Raw genomic sequence first — 23,842 nt, 5'->3', positions numbered from 1 at the left:
AAGTTATAAATATACTGTCATATTGTCACTCACCTTGGGGTTGTCTTTTTTCACTTTGGTGCACCAGGTATGGATTTTACAAATAATAAAGCTCACATAATAAAAAGTAAAATATAATTTATTCAACAAATATTTAATGAGGACCAATAAATGCAATGCATTTTTATTACCTGGATTAAGACAGTTTAACAATACCTGTTGATTGCCTTCAAAGAGCTTCTAATCTGGAAGGGGGAAGAAGATAAGTACAAATAACTGTAATACAGCAGCTTGTGATTAATATCATAAGAAAGATACAAAGATGATAAAATAAAACTTCTGGAATAATAAAAAATTAGTGATGATAAAGACCTTTAGTTAGGGAAATAAAGAAAAGCATTATGGGGAAAAAAATGGCATTTGAACAGCCTTGAAAGACAGGTGGGTTTTTTGGCAGGAGTGGATGGAATTAAGAGGGAAATTCCAGATAGAGAGAATGGCCACAAAGAGAGCACAGGAAATTCAAAACTATACAGAGAATGAAATACTGTTCAATTTATCTGTAAAAGGGGGTAGCGAAAGATAAGAAAAGTAAGTTGAAGCCAGTTCATGGAGAACTTGGGAATTTGGGCTTTACTTTGCAAATAATTAAACCATTGATGGTTTTTGAGCAGGCAAATAACGATCAAGACTACGTTTTAGGAGTTCCTAAAGACTGATATAGTATGACTAAGAGGTAATAAAGGTCTGAATTATCTTTCTCCTCTTCCGCCTGATACGAGGAGTATGCTTTTAGATGTTCTTCAAGCAGTCTGTGATACTAGACCAGTATTTTTCGGGCATATACTCCAGATGTCTGCTGCTATTTTACACTACTTGATATGAGCTGTTTTACTATTTACTATTTTATACTACTTGGTGTTTTAATCATACTATGCAGACCCCCAAATGCCATAAGAAAAAATTAGGAAGAATACTAATCAATGAAAGTAAAGACTTCTGTTATACTAATTGGGAAGCCACATGTTCCTTTGAAGTATTTCTGTCAGTTAACTTAAATGCTGATACTTCTCGCACTTTCCTCTCAAATCTAATGAACTCTGTCATGCTGCCCTTCTAAAAGTTATTTCTAAATTCTATACAATTTTTTCAATATCCCACAACGTTTGTACCTCAACATTTTCCTCCTTGGACTCTGTATCCTCCAACATATTTCTCAGTGATATTTGAAATGTTCCTAAACTCTATCTCAGAACTCTCAGTGATACATTATGTCTTATTTTTTCTCAGACTGTGTCTTCTGGAAGTTTCTTGGAATTCACGTTCCAGATGGGCAGACTCTTTGTAAAAAATGGTGCCTTAGAGAAGTGGTCACTACTCTCTACTGTTTCCTCAGAGAATGTGTAATCATTAAACTCTTTAAAGATCCATTTATTTGGAAGAGAAGAACTTTCCTAATGCTATAGAGTCCCAAGTCCCAGGAAAATATGACATAAAGAAACTGCATGCTCAATTTTTGTGCAGCAATAAAATTCATTATCTGGCTGGAGACAGGAGGACATGGTTTATAAAACAGGTCATTTAGAGATTTGGTCCATGCCAAAACTATGATAGCTTCATCTTTTGAGCACTGCTGAGGTTTCTGACACCTCTGTGTCAATCCCTTCTCATTCCACAATTTCTTAGTGTTGATTTACTAATGCTTCTGATTTAGAGCATTTTAAAAACAGATACCTATTACTAAAAGAAGAGCAAGTATAGCTTTCACCTAATAATACTAAAAAGCTTTCCAGAGCACCAGTGTGAGAGTAGGTTGGAAGAAAAACTTCTTTTGAAAATTTTGTGTTAGTGCCCAAAATGTAAGTCCTCAAGAATTCCAGGACTCACATCCCTGTACGTGGCCAAAAAAAATTTTTTTTTAGGTAACTCAGATCCCTGACATCGTTTTCATAAGAATGTGATATGAAGTAAGTTTACCTATGACAAAAGAAAGTATTTGACTTCTGTCATTTAGTAGAAATTTTTAATTTTACACAAGCATAAAAGGAAAACCAATCTCAAAATTTTATGGAGAAAATTTTCAAAAAATAAAGTCCCATGCCTAGATCTTCTTTTGTAAATTTCTGTACACACTGTCAATATAATATTGACTATATCAGTACGATAGTGACATCAGCCTATGAAATTAAGGTGAAAGGTCAAGCAAAAACATAAAGCCATGATTTTCTACAAAAGACCTTTCAACATTACAATCTTAAAAGTCAGTGTTGGTAAGTAACATGAAGTTGCATTTTTATATGCTCAAGCTAACAGCAGCGATAAAAGATGTACAGAGATAAGACTTTAAAATGATTACTAAGAACTTACTGTAAAGTATGTTTATTTCTTTTGCATGTTTAAATAATGCTAACATATTTAACTGAGATATAAATAGTCAAACTAAAACTTTATTTGCTGAGCCCATTGCATTGTAAGTTGGGTTTGGAATAAGAAATTAATACATTTAAAGGCTAACTTTGTGTTATACGTTAGCCAGATACTGTCATAGATTATCTCTGCTCAAAAATAACAAGCTTACAGAATGAGTTTGACTTTACCTAATTCTATAATGATCACAGTAAGGGAAAGATTTAGAAGAAGGCAAAAGTTTGTTTCTGTGCAGCAAGCTATCTACGATGCCCCAAGCTTAGCCAAGAAAAAGTAAACTACATTCTCTTCCTAACTGATGATTCTTTTGAATAATGACCCATGTTCACTTTATTCACGTCATTCTTGAAAAAGGAACACATTTTAAACTAGTCCTTACCAGTAACAATATGTCTCTTGACCTTGCAGGTTACTGACCCAATGAATATCTCTGAGCAAGATTCCGGCTTTGCCTTTGTAAGAGAATTTAAGCTCTGAGGTTTCTCTTGTGAGTGGAAGATTCGGATCCTCCTCTTCTCACTCTTCACTGCAACATACACTCTGACCATAACGGGGAATGGGGTCATTGTTTGTGCACTATGGTGTGACCAGAGACTCCATACGCCCATGTACATGTTCCTGGGGAATTTCTTCTTTCTAGAGATCCGGTATGTCTCTTCTACAGTCCACAAGATGTTGGTCAACTTCCTCTCAGAGGAAAAAACCATCTCCTTTGCTGGGTGTTTCCTCCAATTCTATTTCTTTTTCTCTTTGGGTACGTCTGAATGCTTGCTTTTGGCTGTCATGTCCTTTGATCGGTACCTTGCTATCTGCCATCCCTTGCACTACCCTAATATTATGACTGGGCATCTCTGTATCAAACTGGTCATTATCTGCTGGGTTTGTGGATCTCTGTGGTTCATGATCCCCATTGTTCTTATCTCTAAGATACCCTTCTGTGCTCCAAACATTATTGACCATATTGTGTGTGACCCAGGGCCACTACTTTCATTGGCATGCACTTCTGCCCCCAAAACCCAACTGCTCTGCTACACTCTGAGCTCATTAGTTACCTTTGGTAACTTCCTCTTTATTCTTGGGTCCTATACTCTTGTTCTGATAGCTGTGCTGTGTATGCCTTCAGCCACTGGGAGGTACAAGGCCTTCTCCACCTGTGGATCTCATTTGGCTGTGGTATCACTGTTCTATGGTTCTCTGATGGTCATGTATGTGAGCCCAGGACTGGTGCATTCTGCTGGGATGCAGAAAATGGCAACTTTGTTCTATGCTATGGTGACCCCACTCTTCAATCCCCTCATCTACAGTCTCCGGAATAAGGAGATAAAGACAGCCCTGAGGAAGGTTATGGGGAGTTCCAGCATAATTTAAGTCATATTAGATGATTCCTCCATAATCAGGCCAGTATAGCCTATCAAAAACAATCAGAATTATACAGTTATCTAAATCTCAAATATGGATCTAGTGGTTTTGACTATATTAGGCTATGAAATTAAGCATCTATGGGGCTCCTTTTAAAGTTAAAATGACCATATTGTGTAGACAAATGGAAGTGTTTGGCTTCTCTTTTGCACTTAAACTGTATGTTAACTAAGGAATGTACATATTTGGTTGTATTCTAGACAGTTTTCATATTATTCATCTGTGAGAAAAATTCCTATATTCCTTTTGATAATTTAAATTTATAGTTCTGGGATCAATAAAATTATAACTACATCATTTTGTTTGTTTAGTTGGTTGGTTACAAATAAAGGAGAAAAAACATATTTTCTGATGATGGTTCTTATCATGCTTGGTTTTATTATTTTGGTAATGTGGTCATTCCTGATAAATAAACATTTAAAATCAATTTACCAAAATTTCCATAGGACAATAAAACATTCCAGCCTAATGTCATCCATATGTAAGGTTTTTTATGCATTACCTCTTTCTAAATCCCTGAACAGCAGATGCTAATTCCAAGTATAGCAACATCAGTCAAAATATTCACAAATGCGGCCAACCACCAAAAAAAAAAAAAAAAAAAATCAGAAATGCAATATTCTGGGCATCTAACATTTTTACTTAAATGAGGTATCACCAAAAACTCAGTGGGTTAGTTAACTGAGTTTTAGACAACAAAATATCTCCTCAAGAATTAGAGAGGGAAATGGTGTGCTTAGGGATAAATTGTTTAAGTGAAAAAATATATATAACAATCCATTGTTATTTGTTGCTGAAATAGTGTGAAAATAACATTAAGGTAAAATTTTAAAGAGAAAAAGCATCCAGAATTCAATCTCTCTCATGCAACTATTTTCATTTATATGTCTGTTTTATTTAATATTATGTCAAACTGTTCCTATATTATAGCAAGTTTTTATACTTATTGTTTTCAGGAGCTATAATTTCCAGTAAACTAATATGGTAAAGATTGTGAATTTTCATGTGGTGAGATAAACATTTTTCTAGGAAGGCTTTCCTTCCAAGGAGCTTAGAGCTGACTTATTAAATACATACAAAAGGGGATTTTTAGTGGGGAGAATTAGGTGAAAAATAAATGTCACAGTTACACGAGAATGACCTCTTACAGAATGAGTACTGGGCCATACAGCGCTAAGGTTACTGAACACTCAGAGAACCTCCTTCCATCCACCACCAATGCTTTTGTTAGACATTATAGTTATTTCCATTGTTATGTTATAAAATAATATCTCGATAAAATCTTCATAAATATTTGCTGTGATAATATTTTGCAAACCCAAATTAGGATTCATCTAGTCCAAAACAAAACTGTCCCAGAAAATGCAGGATATATTAATATTATGTCCTCGTAAGAATTTTCCTTTAAGGGTTTTTGTCTTAGAATAGTTTTTGGAGAAGAGATCATTGATTACTCAGTTCAGAAGTAGGAATACATTTGTGAATTTTGGCACGAACATTCCAGGTATGACAACTACTTGCTCCTTTGGTGTGAGAAGTTGTCAAGCTCCTTAGTAAATCTTACTTAGCAGAACTCTGCAATAGTATCTCTCATTATGGCCCATTGAGGATGTTGCCTCTCTCTATGCCCTTTCCATGGTATACGCCTTTTAAATTCCCCAAGGCTGATCAATAAAGGGCTCACGAAGAACAAACAATCAAGGAAGGCAATATTTTCACCTTAATTTCAGAACTCCCTACCTTGGGTTACTAAGTCAATATGTTTGTTGCAGCCACTAACTTTTCTTTCTTTCTTTTTTGATTGCTTTTTTATTTTATTTTATTTTATTTACATTCTAGGATGTTGCAGAGCAGTTGGGAGGGAGGGGGAGAAGGGAAAGAGGAAGGAAATGTGGAAAAAGGAGGAAGGAAGAAGGGCAGGATTGAGGCCTGTAGCACCCACCTCATTCCCACAGTGGAGATCTGGGGCTTCCAGTGGTGGCTTGGCCAGGGGATTGTGGCAAAAACCCTCCACCACCCCAGCTTGGGAACCTGGGACCCTTCTTGCTGCAGTTTGGTGGTCGTCGCTGGGCTGGTTGCACATGTTGGGGAGGCATGGCCAAGGCTGGGGTGCTTCCTGCAGCAGCTGGGTGGTCATCACTGGGCTGTGCAGCCACTAACTTTTCAGTGGTCTCTTCCTACAACCCCAAACACTATTATTGGTTCACAGCCCTTCCCATTTGGTCCTAAATTATTTAACCAAACACTGCAACATATATACCATATTTTTTTTCAAAGTCAAACTGCACCCCACAAAGAGAGAGAGGAAGAGAGAAAAACTATTAAGGATAGCAGTAAAAACATAGTGTTATATATTTTTTCTAATCATTTAGACTTTCAAAAGAATACATCAGGGTGACATTTAAAAATAACTGTGTTGATTAGTGGTTTCCTCAGGGTAAGTGAAAATAGAAAGTCAGTATTTTCTGCTTTTAAATATGAGTCATAGTGTTTAGTAGCTGCCTTTAAACATTTGTCAAGCTGACCAAACATTGAATTTTCCCTCAACTACAATTAATTCCCTCACAAAGCAGAATTTATTTGTACAACCAAACATCACACATTTTTAAGATTACTGGAAAAGTTAGGGCATGGAATGCATGGGCAAGCAACATTACAAGAAAAGAGAGTGTGAATTGATTAGTTTAACAAGTTTATTTATTTATTATTACTTTTAGTGAAGCAAAATTGATTATACATATTTTGGGGTTTTAACGTTGACTACCATCACCTGTGTACAACGTATGTTGATCAAATCAATATTGTTAGCATATTCATTATTACAAATTGTACTTATTCTTTGCACCCCTTATCCAGTCTCTTCCCATCCCTCTCTCTCTCCTCATCCCCTTCAAATAACCACAGATTTGTTTTCTTCTTCTGAAAGATTAATGGTTTCTCTGTTGATTTGTTGCCTGGATGATCTGTCCGATGCTGAGAGAGGGGTGTTAAGGTCCCCCACTATTATTATAGAGCAGATACCTCTACTGCTCTGGAGTGGGCTTTGTGGAGAGAGACATCTTTTGTGGGTTTTTTTTTTTTTTTTTTTTGGTCTCTGCTGGTGATTCTCCTTGTGTCAACTCAGTCGAGTGTCTGGCGGATCACCTGCATGGTGGCTGTGGCTACTGCTGTGGTGCCTAGCTGCTTTTGTGGCAGCCGTGGCTATTGCAGTGGCTGTGGTGGGCCACTGGCATGGGAGTGGTGTTTTTTGGCATGCTTCTTGCCTGGTTTTCAGGAAGGGGTGGCAGCCCTTGGCTCCTGCCTCAGGACCCCGGGCAGGCCCCATAGTTTAACAAGTTTACATGTGCATATTTACCACCACAGTGTTTGCTCTTTTGGCAATACTGAAAAGACTAATAATTAATATTTTGAGCCACTTGTTTCATGTCATGCTTTGCTCTAAGTCTTTGTCTATGTATTGTTTTAGTTACTACTTAAGAAAACCCAAAGAAGTCAGGGCAGTATTACTGTATCTCCAGTTTACTAAAGATGAAACAGGCATGAAGAGTAATTTCTTACTTGGAGGTAGTATCTGATCCCAGGCAGCATCCTAAAGAGCCCACACTCTTTACTGCTATAGAGGAAAAGGGCCAGCACTCTGGTATCAAATCTAAGTGCTATCATGAATTGTGTGAGTTTTTGCAAATTACATAACATTTCTGCCTTGATTTTTTTAATCAATCAAATAGAGCTAATGATAATACTTTTGTTGGAGAGTGGATATCATGAATAAGTAAAATAAGAATAGACTCTTATACATAGTATGCATAAAATTGATTGCAGTTTATTAATGTCTTTCATTTGTAAAGTTCTTTATCACTTACAAAACATTTTCACATAGTTGCTCAGTTCACCCTCACAAATTCTGGCACATAATTAGGGTACACATTTCCTCACTCATTTCATAGCTGAGACCCAATGAAACCAAATATATTGACCAAGGTCACATATAGTAAGTGCAAGAACCAGTTCTGCTGACTTCAAGTTTCTGCTACAGCATGCATCATTTCCCGGGAAATATGGCTAAGTTCTGTGTAGCTACCTTCAGAACTACAAGGTCATGCAGGCCAAAGAGCTGAATTTATACCAGAAACAAACATAGTAGAGAAGAAACGAGTGTAGGAAAAACACTGAGGGATTTCTTTTCAGTCGTTTTGAGACAATAATTACACAAATTATATAAAGTTATTATATTAAATTATGTAAAAAAGTATTTAATACGTAAAATATTATGTTATTGAGTGGAAAAGGCAGACTATGAAGCAATACTATTATGTATAACCTTTCATAAATATAGAGTCATGGTATTATGGGTGATTTAGATTTTTTTGTTTCCTCTTTTATGTTAATATGTTTGTTTCCTATTTTTTTCCATGATAAATATGTATACTCATCTAATTTAGAAAGGATGTGGAGTTAAAAATATTAATCTTTAGAAATACATGTATAACTTAGAGCAGTGCTTATAGACACATCACTTACCTAGCCTTCCCTCTACTTTATGTGTAAGGATAATGATACTGTCTTTGGTAAGCCTTTTAACGTGTGTCTTCACAGAGCTTCCCGGAGACATTTTTTCATGTGGGGTCACTTTGTGGGAAGCAGTAAATCTGGCACTCTGGTGCTTCAATTTCACTCAGAATCTGTTCTTTCTATAAACGTGAGAGGGGTCTTTGGCAATAAACTAGCCTTGCAGTTTTAATTCTAGATGTTTGGAAGGGGGGGGTGGTAGAGAAAGAGAGAGGAAATGGAGGGACATACCACGCAATTAATTGAACCTCCAATGAATCATCCCAAATAGGAATGTTTCCCCCAGGGACCTCCCATCTGCCTGTGCCTCTCTCTTCCCTAAGACTCCTGCTTACCACAAATACAAGAATCAATTTTCATTAAAAGAGAGTTTGAACTATTATTGTTTGGATACCTACCCTTTATTTATCTGTGTTTTATGTAACAACGTATTTCAAATGCCCATCTTTTTTAAAGAACATAAGTCATTTATCTATCAGAACATATACTTTTAGTTATTTTAATAAGAACAGAACCATGTTTTAAATTATAATTCAACTTCCTCCAAAGAGACAAAGAATCTAGAATTTGAGTTGGAATAAATAAAAATTACTTTTTTATTAAATAGTTCAGTCGCTCTACATTTTACCCACTTTAAGCATTAGAAGCAAAAAGGAAATTCAAGATCTATTCAGGGACCCAGAATTGTTGCATATATTAGATGCAGATTCAGCTACATATTAGAAACCCAAGTAACAGCAGCTTATATAAGATAAACATCTGGTTTTTTTCTCACACAAACACTCCTAGAAGTAATCAGTCCATGGTAGTCCAAACGCAGGAGTTTCAAGATGTCATCAAGGACCGAGGCTCTCCTGCTTTTTTGATAAATCCTTCATAGTATATGTTTTCATCCTCAAGAACCTTATTATCTGAAGACGGCAGCAGAAGCTTCAGACAGAATAGGCAAACCCATATTCCACTTACATTGGTGATTGAACATAAGCTTGTCAGATAATGACCACTGCAACAAGGAAGGCTGTGACATTTAATTTCTTAAGCTGGGCACATTGCCACCAGAATAAAATTGAAGTTGTATTAAGCAGAAAGGAAAGAAAATTGTAAATTAAGTATGCAGCTAACAAACTCTGCCACATGTGTATTGGGCATAAAATAAGAAAATAAACATAGTGATTGACATTTATAAGTAGCCCTTTTTCTCAAAAGTCTCACTTTAGGAGGTTGATACTTTGGGGCCAGGCCTGGGTGAGAGGAGGGGCACAGGCGTTGCTGGCCGGTTAAGCAAATCTCTATATACAAACACATATCAAGAGAGACAGATTATTTTAGTGAACAGAAAAGTTTTGAAAGACAAAAATGTTAATAAGCTGGAAAAAACTGAGGCACTACAGAGCCTAAGGTTTTAGTCAAAACTCATAAATGTATGTGGAAAAAATAAATTTAAATGTGTTTTCCCAATCCTCCACAGAACAAAACCCCCTCACATGATACTTGAAAAATGAATGCTTATGACAAAAGAGAACTGTTTTAATATATCCAAAATCAAACTTATATAGTTATTATTGCAAGAACAGAGGCAGTGACAAATATTCAAAAAGGATTTCAGTCTAGTCACGTAGGATTAAATGAGAGTAGGCAGGCGCTTCTCTCTTTGGAATATCAAATTACCAAAACCCAGTTCTGGCTCCAATTTTATAATGTCCTTCCCAGAAGCTTCCCAAGGTCCCATATTCTCTGGGAAAGACGATCCTGCCATTCAGATAGAAATCCACCTTTCCGCTTCTCCTTTCTACTTTGTGCTTCCTTCCTCAGTGGGAGGATCGAACTCCCTCCAGTAAAATTGTGGGTCTCTCTTCAATTTTCCTGCTATAAAGGAGCTTAATATTAAGACTATTTGGAACCCTGGAGGGGAAAGGATAAAAATGGTAGAGAAGGTGAGTTGCTCTTGCTGCAAGGAAGAAAACTCTCCTGGAAAATAGAGAAGGAACTTTTCTTTCAGATGTCAGGAGGATGTGATACAAAGTTAGTGAGAACTGAAATCCGCAAACCAGACTGGAAAAGAGGAAGTCATGAAATAGAGCTGTTGAAAGAAAAAGCAGTGCAGTTTTGGGAGAAGTCAACAGGTTAACAAAGCATTCTCCTCTTTTCCTGGAACTTCCCACCTTCAATCTAACAGGGGTGTCACACCTACCTGTGACAGAGGGCAGAGGCCATTGTGGAAGGAAGAATCACAGAAGATGACTTTACTCCTTTGCTGCAGAAGATGAGAAAGAATCCTGCCTGACAAACTGCAGCTCTGTCTCCACTGAACTCCACTTCCTCTGCTCAAAGGTAACCAAACCGCTGCCCTAGTGCCAGGTAGGCTTTGTGGAGAAGAGCAATTAGTGGAAGTGACAGAGAAGAAATAAAAAATGGAGAATCACTCCCAGGAGAAACCCTGCCCCTCTCCAGGGGAAGCCAGAGGCCAGGAGCTAGGCAGGGACTAAGCAGAGCTTAAGGGGAACATTTGGTTAAGGCTTGCCACAATTTAACTGGACAGATGGGAAACCATCATTTGTGGACAATATGTGTATGCCTCAGGGTAATACCATCAAACCTGATGCCTTGAAGACAAAGAACTACTCCATAAGCTCAGAACTTTTCTGTATTCTTAGAATCTCTGCCCAAGGCCACTGTGTCTGCTTGGCCTGAGATCAATTCCAGCCCCTGAAATGTCAGTAGATACGAGTCTCGAGAGGGAAGCCCATGAATAACAGGGCATGCTATCTGACACAGTCAGGGCTCAAGAAACAGCCTTTCAAAAATGTAAGGGGATAGCCTTGGAAACAGAATGATGGGGCATCAAGTGTATTGAATGATGTCCACAATGATGTTGATGGTTTTGCAAGGTTCAGTCATCTAGATGATGAATTCTCAGGCTCTTCTTGCGCTTTCTCTGAACTTTCCAGTGAAGTCTGAGGCATATACAACTATGATGCTCAAGTAGCTGAGAGGAAAAGCAGCTCCAGTGCTTCCAGAGCCAGCTTTATGTGATCACCCAGGCATGTTATCCTCACAGTGAAGACTCATGGTAAAAACAGAGAAGTCTGTGTCTTTTAATACTAAATCCTCCTTTGCCCAAGGGCCGGAGTTACTAATGCCACACCCTCTCAGGAGGGCAATGCCCTTCCCTTTGGTTATCTGACATCTCTCACTCCTAGGGCACAAGTCCGGTCTCCTGCCTATTTCCATCTTTTCAGGGACCTTAATAGGGGACATGTTATTATTGCTTTTTTCATAATGAACAATTAGAGGCCTTACTATGAGTGAGAAATAAGGAAAAAGTGAGAAAAGAGTCAAAGCAATCTCCTACCTCTAGCACTCAGTTCTGAACATGAAAGTATCAAGACTTCATATTTTCTTCAACTGCTTTTTCAGTCTCATCATTACCCTGCTTACTTTCTCTACTTTCTTGATGCTTTATCTGAACTAACTTTTGAGACTTTCTATTTTCCATAAACTCAACAACAGAATTCACTTGAAATGTTTTCTTAGTCCTGAGGTCTTCTATAGTGGAAACAGCAACCTTGGAGGCAGAATACCTGGACTGTAGTCCCATCTCTCCCACTTACTACTACTTTGACCTTGAGCAAGTAACTTAGTTTCTTTGACATTCAACTACCTCATGAGTAAAACAAGGATAATATTATTGGGCGCATATATGTTGCACAGTTAATGATCAAATGAGAGTTCTATGTTTGTATCATCGCCATTTTTTATCCTTCAATCCACTCTGTAATGGACAAGTGAATTTGCTGCCTTGCCTTGGAATGAGCCCATTCATAGCTGAGGGCTCCCCTCCAAAGAACTTAACTAACCTCTGCTAATCATCCCCGGAAGGAAGATTGGGAAGTGTCACCAGTTTCTCTGCTGGGATCTATCTTAAGTTGTGCATATCTGACTATTCTTGCTGTCCTCTGTTTCTGTCTCCACTGGCTCTCTACCTGCAGGGAGGCACAATGAAGTGTGTACAACTTGAATCCCTCAGTTGGTGAAATGTATCCTTTATATCATAATCACAGAGCTGTTTTTCCAGTATGTTCTAGAACTCCCAAGGATGTTATATGTAGCAGAAGGCTCTGGGCTGGAATTGTCTGCCAATGTAGGATTTGACACCCCTCTTCTTTCTCCTATTTTTCTAGAAACAATGCCAAGGATGGAAAGGCCTCCGTTCTCTACTCTTCTCCCTCTCTTACTGTTGGCCTTGAAGAGCCTCAGCTTGATGAGCTGGGCATGGACCACCCCTGATTGCACCATAGCAGACAGCTCCCTGCTGCCTAATCTCTCCTATTACATCCCATCCTGTTCCCTGGCCCCAGGACTTCATCTTTTTGCATCATGCTCCAATGTGAAAGACCTGGTTAAGACTCTGACACCAGTGCCCCGAGATATAGAGGCGCTATGCCTCCAGGGCACAGTTCCTATCCTGCCTTCCGATGCCTTTGATTACTTCCCCTCCCTACAGCTTCTGAGACTGCAGCTGGGCACCATCAGGATTACATCTGGGGCATTTCAAGGGTTGCACCAGCTGCAGCACCTTTCCTTTGAGCATCATGCTCCATGTTGCCTGAATCTTTTCCTCTCTCCAGATGCCCTGGAGCCTCTCACATTCCTCAGCAGCCTTTTGTTTCAAGGGTACTGTCTGAATTATAGCCAGAACATCCAGTTGCCAACCAGCCTTAGTCACTTGACCCTCAGAAACAGCTGTTTAACAGAGCTGCAGGAACTGCAAGGGCTCTTCCCGAACCTTGTTCCTGGTTCCTCTCCTACAGCCAGCCCCGAACCATCATCCCCCTTCCTTGAGGTGCTGGATCTGTCTGACAATGTACAGCTGAGCCAGGTGGGTGTCAGAGCCTTGCATGGACTTCAGCTCCATTCTCTAAGATTGGATGGCACCCCACTAAGTGCATTAGGCCTCCTAGGCTCAGGACTACTCCACTTGGACTCTCTCTCCCTTGTGGGTACAGGTCTAGAAAAACTGCCTGGGAATGTGACAAGCTACTTTGAGCTTCGTGCACTCAATCTTGGGAGCAACCAAATTCAGAACATAGAAGATGGGGATCTCCTAAGCTGCTGCTCCCTGGAACTCCTCAGCCTTCATGCCAATGGCCTGCAGTTACTTCCCATAAGTTTTCTGAGTGCCCTGCCCCAGCTTCAGAGGCTCAACCTCTCAATGAATAAGCTGGGACCAACCTTGGTGCTCCCAAAAGGGCTGGTCAGCTCAAACCTGAGAGTGCTAGATCTGTCCCACAATGACCTCTGTGTTCTGCCCAGTGGGGCCTTCTCCTCTCTTCCTCAACTCCAGGAGCTCTGGCTGAGTGGCAACAACATCTCTAACTTATCCAGTGAGAACCTGGAGGGATTGAGGTGGCTGAAGACTCTAGACCTGAGTTGGAACCAAATTAAGGTGCTAAAACCAGACTGGCTGTCCTCTCTTCCTGCTCTCGTCTCACTGAACCTCTTGGGCACCCATTTAGAGCACATCTCAGGTAGGCAGCTCCAGGGTCCTCAGAAGCTGAGCCATCTGCAGCTGGGTTCTACTGAGATGCTGGAGATCTACCCTCCCTGGCCTTCAGCACTACTCAGCTTGGAGGTGTGGGCACAAGGATGGATCCAGTTTAGTGTCCCCAGTGGTGAACCCTTCTTATTCTTAGAGAACCTTACCTTACAAACTCCCAGTATTTTGCTGCTTCAAAACAACATCACAGTCCATTTTCCTTCCCTGCGTCACCTTACTTTGAGAGGCTGCAGTGCCTACATTTTCTCAGGCCAGCAATCCCGGAGATTCTTTCCACAGCTTCCTCTCCTGGAGCACTTGCACTTCTGGTCTGATCATGGGGGCACAGAAAACATGCGTTTATTTGGCATGCCCAGGCTGCGAGTGCTGGAGCTGGGGGACCTAAACTTCCTCTATGAGTTAGGTGCAGTGAAGCTGGAAGTGATCCTGAAGGAGCTGCCTCAGTTGCAGGTCCTGGCATTGAGCAACCTGAACCTTGGGAACCTCTCTGTCTCCAGCTTCAGGGATTTGGGACTCCTCCAGTTGCTACTGCTCAACTCTGAATGGATACTGGGGTTGGACAGCAGCCTCCAGGAGCTAATCCCCCAAATGCCTCAATATGTTTATTTCTCAGATGTCACCTTCACCTGCCAGTGTGAAAGCTCTTGGGTGGGGCCTTGGGCAACACGGGCCCCAAACACCTTTGTGTATGGGTTAGAGAAATCCATCTGCATGGCCAATGCCTCTGACTACTCGAAGACTCCACTACTCTCCTTCCATTCTGGTCACTGCCCACATGATCCTGAGTTTCAGGGCTTTCTCATCAGTTTCACCCTGGTGTTCCTGTTGATCATCTTTGCATTGCTTGGCTGCCCCAAATGGCCCTGGCTTCATCACCTCCGGACTCTATTTCATGCCTGGTGGTGGAAATTGGGTGGGCAGGGCCCCAGAGGCCAATTCCCCTATGATGTCTTCGTATCCTACTGTGAGCAGGACCAAGCCTGGGTCCTGGAAGAACTGGTTCCTGCCCTGGAGAAGCCTCCTCCAGCTGGCGAGGGCTTGAGGCTATGCCTGCCTGAGAGGGACTTTGGGGTTGGGCAGGACAGGATGGATGCTGCAGTCACCAGCATGGAAAGCAGCAGAGCCACCCTGTGTGTGCTCAGTTGCCAGGCCCTGGAAAGTCTCTGGTGCAATCTGGAGTTAAGGCTCGCCACCTACCGCTTGGTGGCCAAGCCTGGGACTGCTCGCCTCCTGCTGCTATTTCTGGAGCCTATCAATAGGCAGCAGTTAAACGGCTACCAACGCCTTACCAGGTGGCTACAGAAGGAGGACTACTTCTATTTGCCCCAAGGGAGAGTTGAATGGAACACCTTCTGTGAGCAACTTCGGAGAAGGCTAAGGAAAGCTGGACTAGAGAGAGAGGATTAAGGACTGTGAGAGATTTGGCCATGCAGGAGTATCTCCCAGCAGGGGCCTGGATGCCATCACATCTGTTCAGCAAAGTCAGACTCACAGAGGGTGCCTATCAGCAGTGCTCATTTCAACACCACTTTCCACACTAAAAAGGAGACAGATGAAGACACCAAATTCCAATGGCAATACATACTTGAAAGCACCTGAAAACTCGGTATTCATTCAAAAACTAGTTCTGATACCTGCTGGTCCTTTCACAACACAAGGCATCCCTCCAGATAAAGAATACACGAAAATGGTTAGTAGAATCTCATGTGCATTTTCCAAAATGAGTTCATTCTGCCTCTGTTGAAAGCAATGTATTCACTTGTTTGATAAAAAGTTATTTTATTCCAGAGGAATGAGGCAAGAATCACTGAGCTATTTGTCAGTACTCTGAAGCTAAATTGAAACCATGTTTGCAATTCTCCAAAGGGCCAACAAATCCAGTTTCCCTAACTCAAGAGGTTCTCATAGTAACAGTATTACATGGGTGAGAACAATAGTTTTAATCCTATGTTACATTGGGGGATCCTACCACGTAAAAGTTAAATGATTTACCACCCTGGCACAGTTGGTGTATCAAAGTCTGGGTTTGTCTTCTGAGTCACAAACCAGTACTCTGTGCTGTCTACTGTATTCCACTTACCTCTAACCAGTGACAACTTACCTTGCTACAAAGTTAAAATAAGCAAAAATGGGGCAAATATCTTAAAGACACACATATAATGTATTTCCAAGAATATTTTCACAGATTCCAAGATACTTTACATAAAATTATAAGTGCTCCCAAACAGAAAGATAAAGGACATTGATAAAAATGGAATACTATGCACCCATTAAAAATCATGATTCAAGGAATATTTAGTGCTATGGGAAAAGACTCATGATATAATATTAAACAAAAGTTTTGACAAACTGCATGAACTGTAATTCCAATAATGAAAATAACTTTATATGTATCTAATGTATGAAATATGCAGAGAGACAAGACTAGACTTGTAAACTAAAAATAGCCCTAGAAATGGAATTGTAGATGATTTAAACTTCTTATAATTTTCTGTTACCTGTTTTTTAATAAAATAAGCATATGTTATTTTCATAATGATAAAAATAAAAGGAATTATCTTTCAAAAGTGAACACCTTCATGTAGACTAATTAGTTTAAATAATTCTCTGCTTTCTGTTGGCACAATATGAGCTTGGGAGAAAGTATAAATGCTGAAATCTGGAAAAAACACAGCAAAAAAAGAGTAAATTGCCACCACAAACAAACTACATCTATTTCAGACACTACCTTATGCAAATGAGCCAAAGATGACTTCTTTATATTGGCCTCTGTGTTGCTTACTTCTTTGCAGCAAGCTAAATCCTGTTAATCCAAAAGCCCTCTAGTGCCAACATTTTTACATATCCAATCATTTTATACACTAGTCCAAATGAGCAGATTTTAACCATTTAGATCCTTCCTACTTTGCACACAGTGCCTAACATTTGCTAGCCATAGATAAGATAAATTCTGGGGCTGTAAAGACCAGTTGCTGCTGCCCTTTGGAACTTTCTGAGACAGGATCCTAGCTGGGCTGCTGAACAACATCACTTAGACAAGTAGGCCTCTCTGTTTCCCCTCTTCCCTAGGAGTTCCCCATCCTTCTTCCCCTTCTGAGTAGTGGCCCCCCGTGCCATAGCCTCTGGAAGGTCTCATAGTGTGAGGTACTTTTCCTGAATGCAAACTTGTTGAAACAGCGCTGCAAAAAAAACATGTACGCTACTGCCACCTAAGGGTCATATCTTTTTCTTTGCTCAGCTCTAAAGTCCTTAGAACCCCCTACACCATCCTTGCAGAACCTTCCTTGACCAAACTAAGGAGCCACTCAAATTTTGGCCAAAAAAGTAGATTTCCACTCACATATTTTTGGGAAAAAAATAGCATTTTCTTCAGTTAATAGAGGTGAACTATTTGTAGTCCCATGGCATAACTCTGGGACTTTGCTGAACACAGGACCAGCCTTTCCTTTTTTTCCTTTTTCCTTTTTTTCTTCTCTGCTGTCAACTAGGGACCCTTGGAAAATATTCACTTTTATCAATGTTAATGAACAATCTCAAGTTCTCATTAACTTTAATATTTTCCATGACTTTTTTTTTTATGTCTTTGAGATTACCTGGATGGTTTTCTTTTTATCCTGACATAACTTGGATGCATATCATGGAATTTCAGAATTGAAAGAAACTTGCATCTGATACTTCAATCCTCCCTACCACTTTCCCAGACTATATCTGAGAAAATTCGTGAAAGTTTTCCAAAGAAGTTTCATCATTGAATAGATTTCTCCATTAGAAAGCTATTCTCCATGTTGAATTAAAATGTGTCTCCCTCTAACTTTTACCTATTATTTCTAATTTTGTACTTTGGGGATTAAATGAGACAAATTCAATTGCTATATTAAATTAAATTCATTTGTTCCAACAGAGTCTTTTGTTCTCCAATTTAAATATCTCAGTTTCTTCTACTGTTACTCATTTCCCATACATCCAAGTCCCCTCTAAATTGCTTACCTCCAAATTCACTGCAGTTTGATCGTGTATTTCTTAAATTATGAGACACAGAACCTAAGTAGTGCCGTGTATGTAATCTAAGTAGAATTAAACAGGAATATCCCCTTTCTGTTTCAGACCATTGCCTCTATTTATACATTCTATAGTCACATTTTTAGTTGTGGTAATCATAATGTTGATGTAAGTGCTTAATTTACTTTTCTATGGCTGAACTGACATTGAAAGGACAAATTCACAAAACAAGTGGGGCAATAGTTTACAGTGAAGTACTAATAGAACAGTCATTACTGATCCAAAAATCACAATATAACCACAGCATACTCGGAGCTGGTACATGTGCAGAGTTGTGGAATGAAGGAAACACATGGATAAGCCTTTGAAGTGTTTCATAAATTCTTTGTAATAACTAACCTGACTTTTTATCCTTCAGCTTCATAGAACCCCTTGCTCTTACATTTTCATTTCTAAATCCAGTATCATTGTTTTTGTGAAAAAGCGTTACTATGAAAGTATATACTGATACTCTGGTTATATTTGATATTGCGATCCAAGGCTTCATCCAATTTATTCTTTAGATTAGACCCAGGCCTCACCATTCTTCTCTTTTTTCCTAGAGGCTGGACCAATTTAGATTTCAATTAAAGGAATACTTCTTGAGGCCTAGCCAAAACTTTCTCACTGTTACTCCTAGAAGAGGCCACTGAGAGAAAATGAGTAATACAGAAGGGTCAAAAACAAATCTTGGGGACATTTATTCAAAAGTGTAGATGGGGACTGGAGGGCAACAGTAATGCCTGGGTGCACACACTGCGTGATCTGGATCACCACCCCTCCAAGACGGGTGGTCCAGGACAGACCAGACACAGCTCACGTGTGTCTGCTACATACTCTCCTTTAGAGGGTTGTAATTGGTTCTTCCTAAATCTGGAAAGGCCACAATGCCCTTTATTTTGCATGTAACTCCTTTTTTGGCTATTTAAACAGTATGGTCATTGTGTAAGCTCCCAGTAATTGTCATACTTGATAATGTTACCTTCCAATGCTCACCGCCTTTTAGTGGTTTACTAAAAACCTTGGGTGTGGGCACCACTGTTCTCACCTTTGCTGCACACTCTCTCCCGCTGAAATGGGAGACCAGGGAGACTGAGGCTGATTTGCATACTCCAAAAGAGAGAAAGCTAAATTTGGATGGCTACCCTCTACCTGATTCTGTAGCCATCCAAATTTAGGCTTCTCTCTTCCTGATTCTATCATTCTCACACAACAGCTATAAGTAATGCAAAATCTTTATTCAACATAAGATTTTTTCTCTCCTGTTATCAGTGATATTTCTGAATTCATGACACCTGATTCAAGCCAGGCAGCTACAAAAAATATGTGCAGGGAAGATCACAATGGGAATGGAAATGAATGGAGTAGTGGAGAAAGTAGAAAGAAATGAACATTACATGCTCTTTCTCCTGCTTGTCATTCTGGGATATAATATGTATAGCAAGTGCCATACTCATGGCGCCCTGTATATGAGGATTACCAAGAGACATTGGGAACTCTTCCCCTTACTTCTGGGATGAGCTGAAATTGAACCCCAGCTATATGAGGGAAGACTAAAATTCCATGCATAACTTTTTTAAACCTATTCTGCTACATCTGGGTGTAAATTGAATTCTATGGAGATAGCATATACACCCAGACAATGAACAGTTTTCAACCATCTGTTTAATCCCTAAGACTTTTCCAGTGTAGAACTCACACTACTACCTGACCCACCTTGACTCTCTCATGGCAGCTGCTTTTGCAACCTTGCCCCCACCCCAAGCAGCACATAAACATTCTAAAGGACCTGCCCACAGAACGACCCTCACAAGCATATCCAATAAAGGCTTAACTGCTAGTTAACCACACGCCCCCAACCCCCACCCCAGTCCACTTGATACAAGACTGCAGTTTGCCATCTCTCTCTCCCTCGACATGCCCAGTGGTCAGGCACAGGTGCAGGTGGTTTTGCTAACTTTGAACTCAGTGTTAGGCATCCTTGCCTTTCCAGCCAGAGAGATGGAAATAGAGAGGGGGGGGGGAGGGGGGGAGGGGGAGAGAGGGAGAGGGGGAGGGGGGAGGGGGAGGGGGAGAGGGGGAGAGAGGGAGAGGGAGAGAGAGAGAGAGAGAGAGAGAGAGAGAGAGAGAGAGAGAGAGAAAGGGATGGGGAGAGGCAGAGATGAAACGTTCACATAGCAAAGGGTAGAAGGAGAGGGTGCGTTTTCTCTGAGGATGTCAGGGTTGTCCCTGGCCCCTGTCATGACCTGTAGGCTCTTCAGCTCCCTCAGGGGCTCGACCTACAGGGGCTACAGCCTGGGCCCAGTTCTCTGTCCACCTGGTCGGGAAGGCTCTGTGACACGTGGGCACGGCGGGTTTGTCAGAGTTCGGGCGGGTGGGAGAGGGCTGTGCGCTGTCTGCAAATAAAAGGGGGAGAGCGGGGGCTGTCGGGGGTCCGCTGGGCCCGAAGAAAGCAGCAAGGCGGACTGTTTAACCCGGTTAAAGGGTAGGTGTCTCCATATATCCCAGGCGTGAGGAGGAATGAGCAGGCGTGGTTCCCGTCATCTGCACCCGCGGAGCTCCCTAGGTGGTCCAGAAGGGCTTTGGTGGCTTTTGCCCAGGAGAGTGTGGATGCTGCTTGGCGGCTGCAGGGCCTTTGGCCAGGCGAGCAGTGACGTGTGGGCAAAAGCGTCAGGCACCTCCTTCGAGCCGGGATCGAACCAGCGACCTAAGGATGTCCACAGATGTCTGTGTAGTCTACAGTCCTCCGCTCTACCAGCTGAGCTATCGAAGGGTGCATGCCGTCCACGCCGCTGCTTTGCTTTTCTGGATAGGAGCGAGGCCAAGACACGCAGCCGCCAGAGGCTGAATATGCCCGGGCTGCTTGGAGGCCGCCTTCCAAGAGAGCCCCTCAGGCATGCACTGCGCCCCTTCGGGAGCAGCAGCTCCTCAGACGGTCGTTGCGTCGGGGGTGCTTTCTAGTGCCCTGACATCCTTGCGGCGGTGACTGCCAGGGTCCCCGGGCCGGGACTCTCTCCTTTTGCCCTGTTCCCCTCCGCCATCCTTTCCGCAGATGAGGATGACTCACAGCGCTCGGAGGCCAGCGGGCACGCTGGCTTGGGGGGACCCCACCAAGGGTGGGCTCCGCCTCGAAACGCAGCTGCAGCAGGCCGAGAGTGCAGCGCTGCCACGGGTCCTTCAGACTATTCTTCCCGCGGCCAAAGCCGGCGGCTCCGTGGATTGCCCTGGGCTGCAGGCTGCCGGCCCTGGGCTGCAGGCTGCCGGCCCCCGCCAGCTCACCCCGTGGTCCTCCGCGATCCCACCCTCCCCTGCGCCAAGGACAGGTCTGGCGGCTGCGCAGGGCCCTTCTACCCCACCGCAGCGCCCTCTCTGCTCCACAGCTGCTTTCAGAGCGGGTGTCGTGGCGGCTTGCGTGGAGTTGTCAGGAATTGCCCACGGAACTGGGGAAAGTCACTGAAGGAGAGGAAGCAGTGACCCAGTCCGGACGATGGGAAGTCGTGGGAATGAGTCGAGGCCCCGCGTGGGTGACGGTGTCACTAGAGGCGGGCCCCTGGTAAAGTTCCAGGCCAGGCCTCTGCGTTTCCAGGCAGAACCCGGCCCTTGGTGGGAGCCCCCCGCGAAGCCGGCGTTGCCAGGGAACCCCGCGTTGTGCCATGGAATTCTGAGTGCTTGGATTTGGACTAGTCCCGTGAAGGAAGACGTTCGAGGACATTTGGCGGGGTTGTCCCACGGCGCTGGTCGCTTTCTTCGGAGCTGACCGGGTCGTTCTCTAAACCTGCAGCGATGTCGTCCTGGCTTGGGGGCCTGGGCGCCGGCTTGGGCCAGTCTCTGGGTCGAGTGGGGGGTAGCCTGGCTTCCCTCACTGGCCGGATTTCAAATCTGACAAAGAAGATGCTGATGGAGGGCGCTGAGGAAGTGGAAGGTAAGAGCTGGAGCGAGGGGAGGGAGGGCTTTCCTGGGACCCTGGGAACGTCCCTCAGCAGACGCGGACAGGTCGCTAACGAGTCCCACTCCGTCCTTTTTTATTAACACTCCTCCTTTTGACTCTTCCCGGTTGATTTTCTGTGATGAATGACCACTGGGGTCTGCGGGAGGATTTCTGGTTCTCGTCCTTTTGACTACTCTGGATATCTCAGAGTGAAACTGCTCCTAGGTGGAGTAGAGTTTTTTTTTTTTTGGTTTGTTTACACCCACCACTTATTTTGCCCTCATTTTGGGGGCGGATCTGAATTTTGACCATCTTCATTTTGTCACAGTTATAGGAATTGTATATGATAAGCGTCACTTTTTTGTTTTCTTCTGTTTTTGTAACAATAGAAATAACTGATAATTCAAACATTTGGTAACTCTTGCCCTTTCTGTCTTGCATATATTATTTGTTAGTGAGACATAGCTGTTTTTCCATTCAGTTATATTTTTACTTACTGTGATGACACATTGTACAGTTCCAGCTGAAAATGTTTTTTGTGTGTGAAATTGCCTATTTCTCCCATATTTCGACAGTAGAACTGGGAAGATAGCCCATTCTTTGGGAATCCTTAGCAACCTTCACTCGTTTTCGAAGTCCTCGTCTTACTTTGCTAATGAGTAGTGACCCAGAGTTACATGGCGATCAGTGGTTAAATTAATTACTATTTTGATTTCTTGGTATTTCTTTAAGCGAGATATTTCTTGGATCAAAAGGGTTTTTAAAATTTCAATCTAGGCCTGCCTCCAGGGTGATAATGGGCTGGTCTTTTGGATGAGAGCAGGTCCTTTGACAGTTTTATTTCTCATAAATTAATAAATTAGAATTCTGGTGGTTGTTTTTTAAATCCTGATTTAACTGAGCCTTCATATTTATTTGGTTAAAATAGAGAAAGATAGTTTGATAGAAGGGTAGTGTTTATATTTAGAATTTCTGTGGGGTCTATTTGGAAGGAAGGAATACAAGGGAGCTGCCAAAATCCTTCTTACAGCTTGGGGTATCCCTTGGGGGGGTGCATGACATGGGACAGGTTTGGGAACGGAAATGAAAGGGCTTCTTTCTGTGTCCCAGGAAAGGATCTTGTGACCTTGAGGGCAGTCAGAGCAGAGAAGGGCCAGTTAACAATGGGAAATGACTAGTCTTTCCTTATATCCTAGATAAAGGGAGACAGTTGACTATTTTGACCCAAACCAGAAAACATGCATCCACAACCTGGATGTCTTGCAGGTTTAAGGTGGGATTAATTTTGTTCCTCCCACCAAATGTGCTCCTGTATTCTCAGTCTTAGTGATTTCCGTTATCTCCTACCCAATTTTCTAAACTAGGAATATTGATGTCTTTGTCTCTTTCTTTTTTATCTCCTATGTCCAGTTGGTCACCAAATCTTGTTCATCCTATGCCAGATTGTCCTTTACTTTATTACTCCTACTTCTTTAGTTCAGTCCCCATAATCTCTCCCAGGGAGTTTTTCTCTTTCATGTCCTGTCACCCATTTCTCCCTACTCCAGTTCATTTTCTGTTGTATTCCCAGTTAATTTTCTAAAAATAAATGTGCTTAAAAATTTCTTGATCATGTTACTTGCAGGATAAATTCCAAACCTCTTAGTTTTGGGAGGCCAAGGACCTATCTTATCTATTTTCTGCCTACCTTTTCTAGTTCCCGTACCAATGGCCTTGCATCTGTATATTTGCATACACATGCATGCTTGTACCCAGACTTCTACCACAAGGAACTTTGTCAGGTGTCTACACAACTCTGAACCTCTACATGGAAAGCCCTTCCTTCTCTACTTCCTCCTTCACCTGCCTGTGCCTGGAAAACAATTTTCCTGTATGAGCCTGCTCACATGTCGGGTACTTAGTGAAACGTTTCTGACTCCCACTTA

At 41.8% G+C, this 23,842-nt stretch overlaps 3 protein-coding genes and 1 non-coding gene across 4 annotated transcripts in view; 3 read left to right on the top strand and 1 right to left on the bottom strand.

Moving 5' to 3' along the window:
* Positions 1-2,799: 2,799 nt before the first annotated feature.
* LOC134373278 (olfactory receptor 11H12-like) lies at positions 2,800-3,774 on the top strand. Its single transcript, XM_063090927.1, is given in 1 exon segment — positions 2,800-3,774. A coding segment is annotated over 1 exon segment (948 nt). The 5' UTR covers positions 2,800-2,826.
* An 8,797-nt stretch (positions 3,775-12,571) lies between these two features.
* On the top strand, positions 12,572-15,358 carry LOC134371731 (toll-like receptor 11). Its single transcript, XM_063088553.1, has one exon. It carries the CDS (start codon positions 12,581-12,583, stop codon positions 15,356-15,358), a length of 2,778 nt encoding a protein of 925 aa, XP_062944623.1. The 5' UTR covers positions 12,572-12,580.
* A 5,310-nt stretch (positions 15,359-20,668) lies between these two features.
* On the bottom strand, positions 20,669-20,762 carry TRNAY-GUA (transfer RNA tyrosine (anticodon GUA)). Its single transcript has 2 exons — positions 20,726-20,762; positions 20,669-20,704 (listed from the first exon to the last, which is right to left on the bottom strand). It is a non-coding gene; the product is annotated as a tRNA-Tyr (tRNA).
* A 1,010-nt stretch (positions 20,763-21,772) lies between these two features.
* Positions 21,773-23,842, top strand: part of LOC134372640 (thyroid receptor-interacting protein 11-like) — a 53,136-nt gene continuing 51,066 nt past the window's right edge. The window contains 1 exon segment of the mRNA XM_063090077.1: positions 21,773-21,911. Coding sequence (XP_062946147.1) covers positions 21,773-21,911 — 139 coding nt within the window.

The sequence above is a fragment of the Cynocephalus volans genome, chromosome 3, assembly GCF_027409185.1.
Source record: "Cynocephalus volans isolate mCynVol1 chromosome 3, mCynVol1.pri, whole genome shotgun sequence".
NCBI lineage: Eukaryota > Metazoa > Chordata > Mammalia > Dermoptera > Cynocephalidae > Cynocephalus > Cynocephalus volans.
Note: the sequence above shows the minus strand (reverse complement) of the source record. Positions and strands in the feature narration are given on the sequence as shown.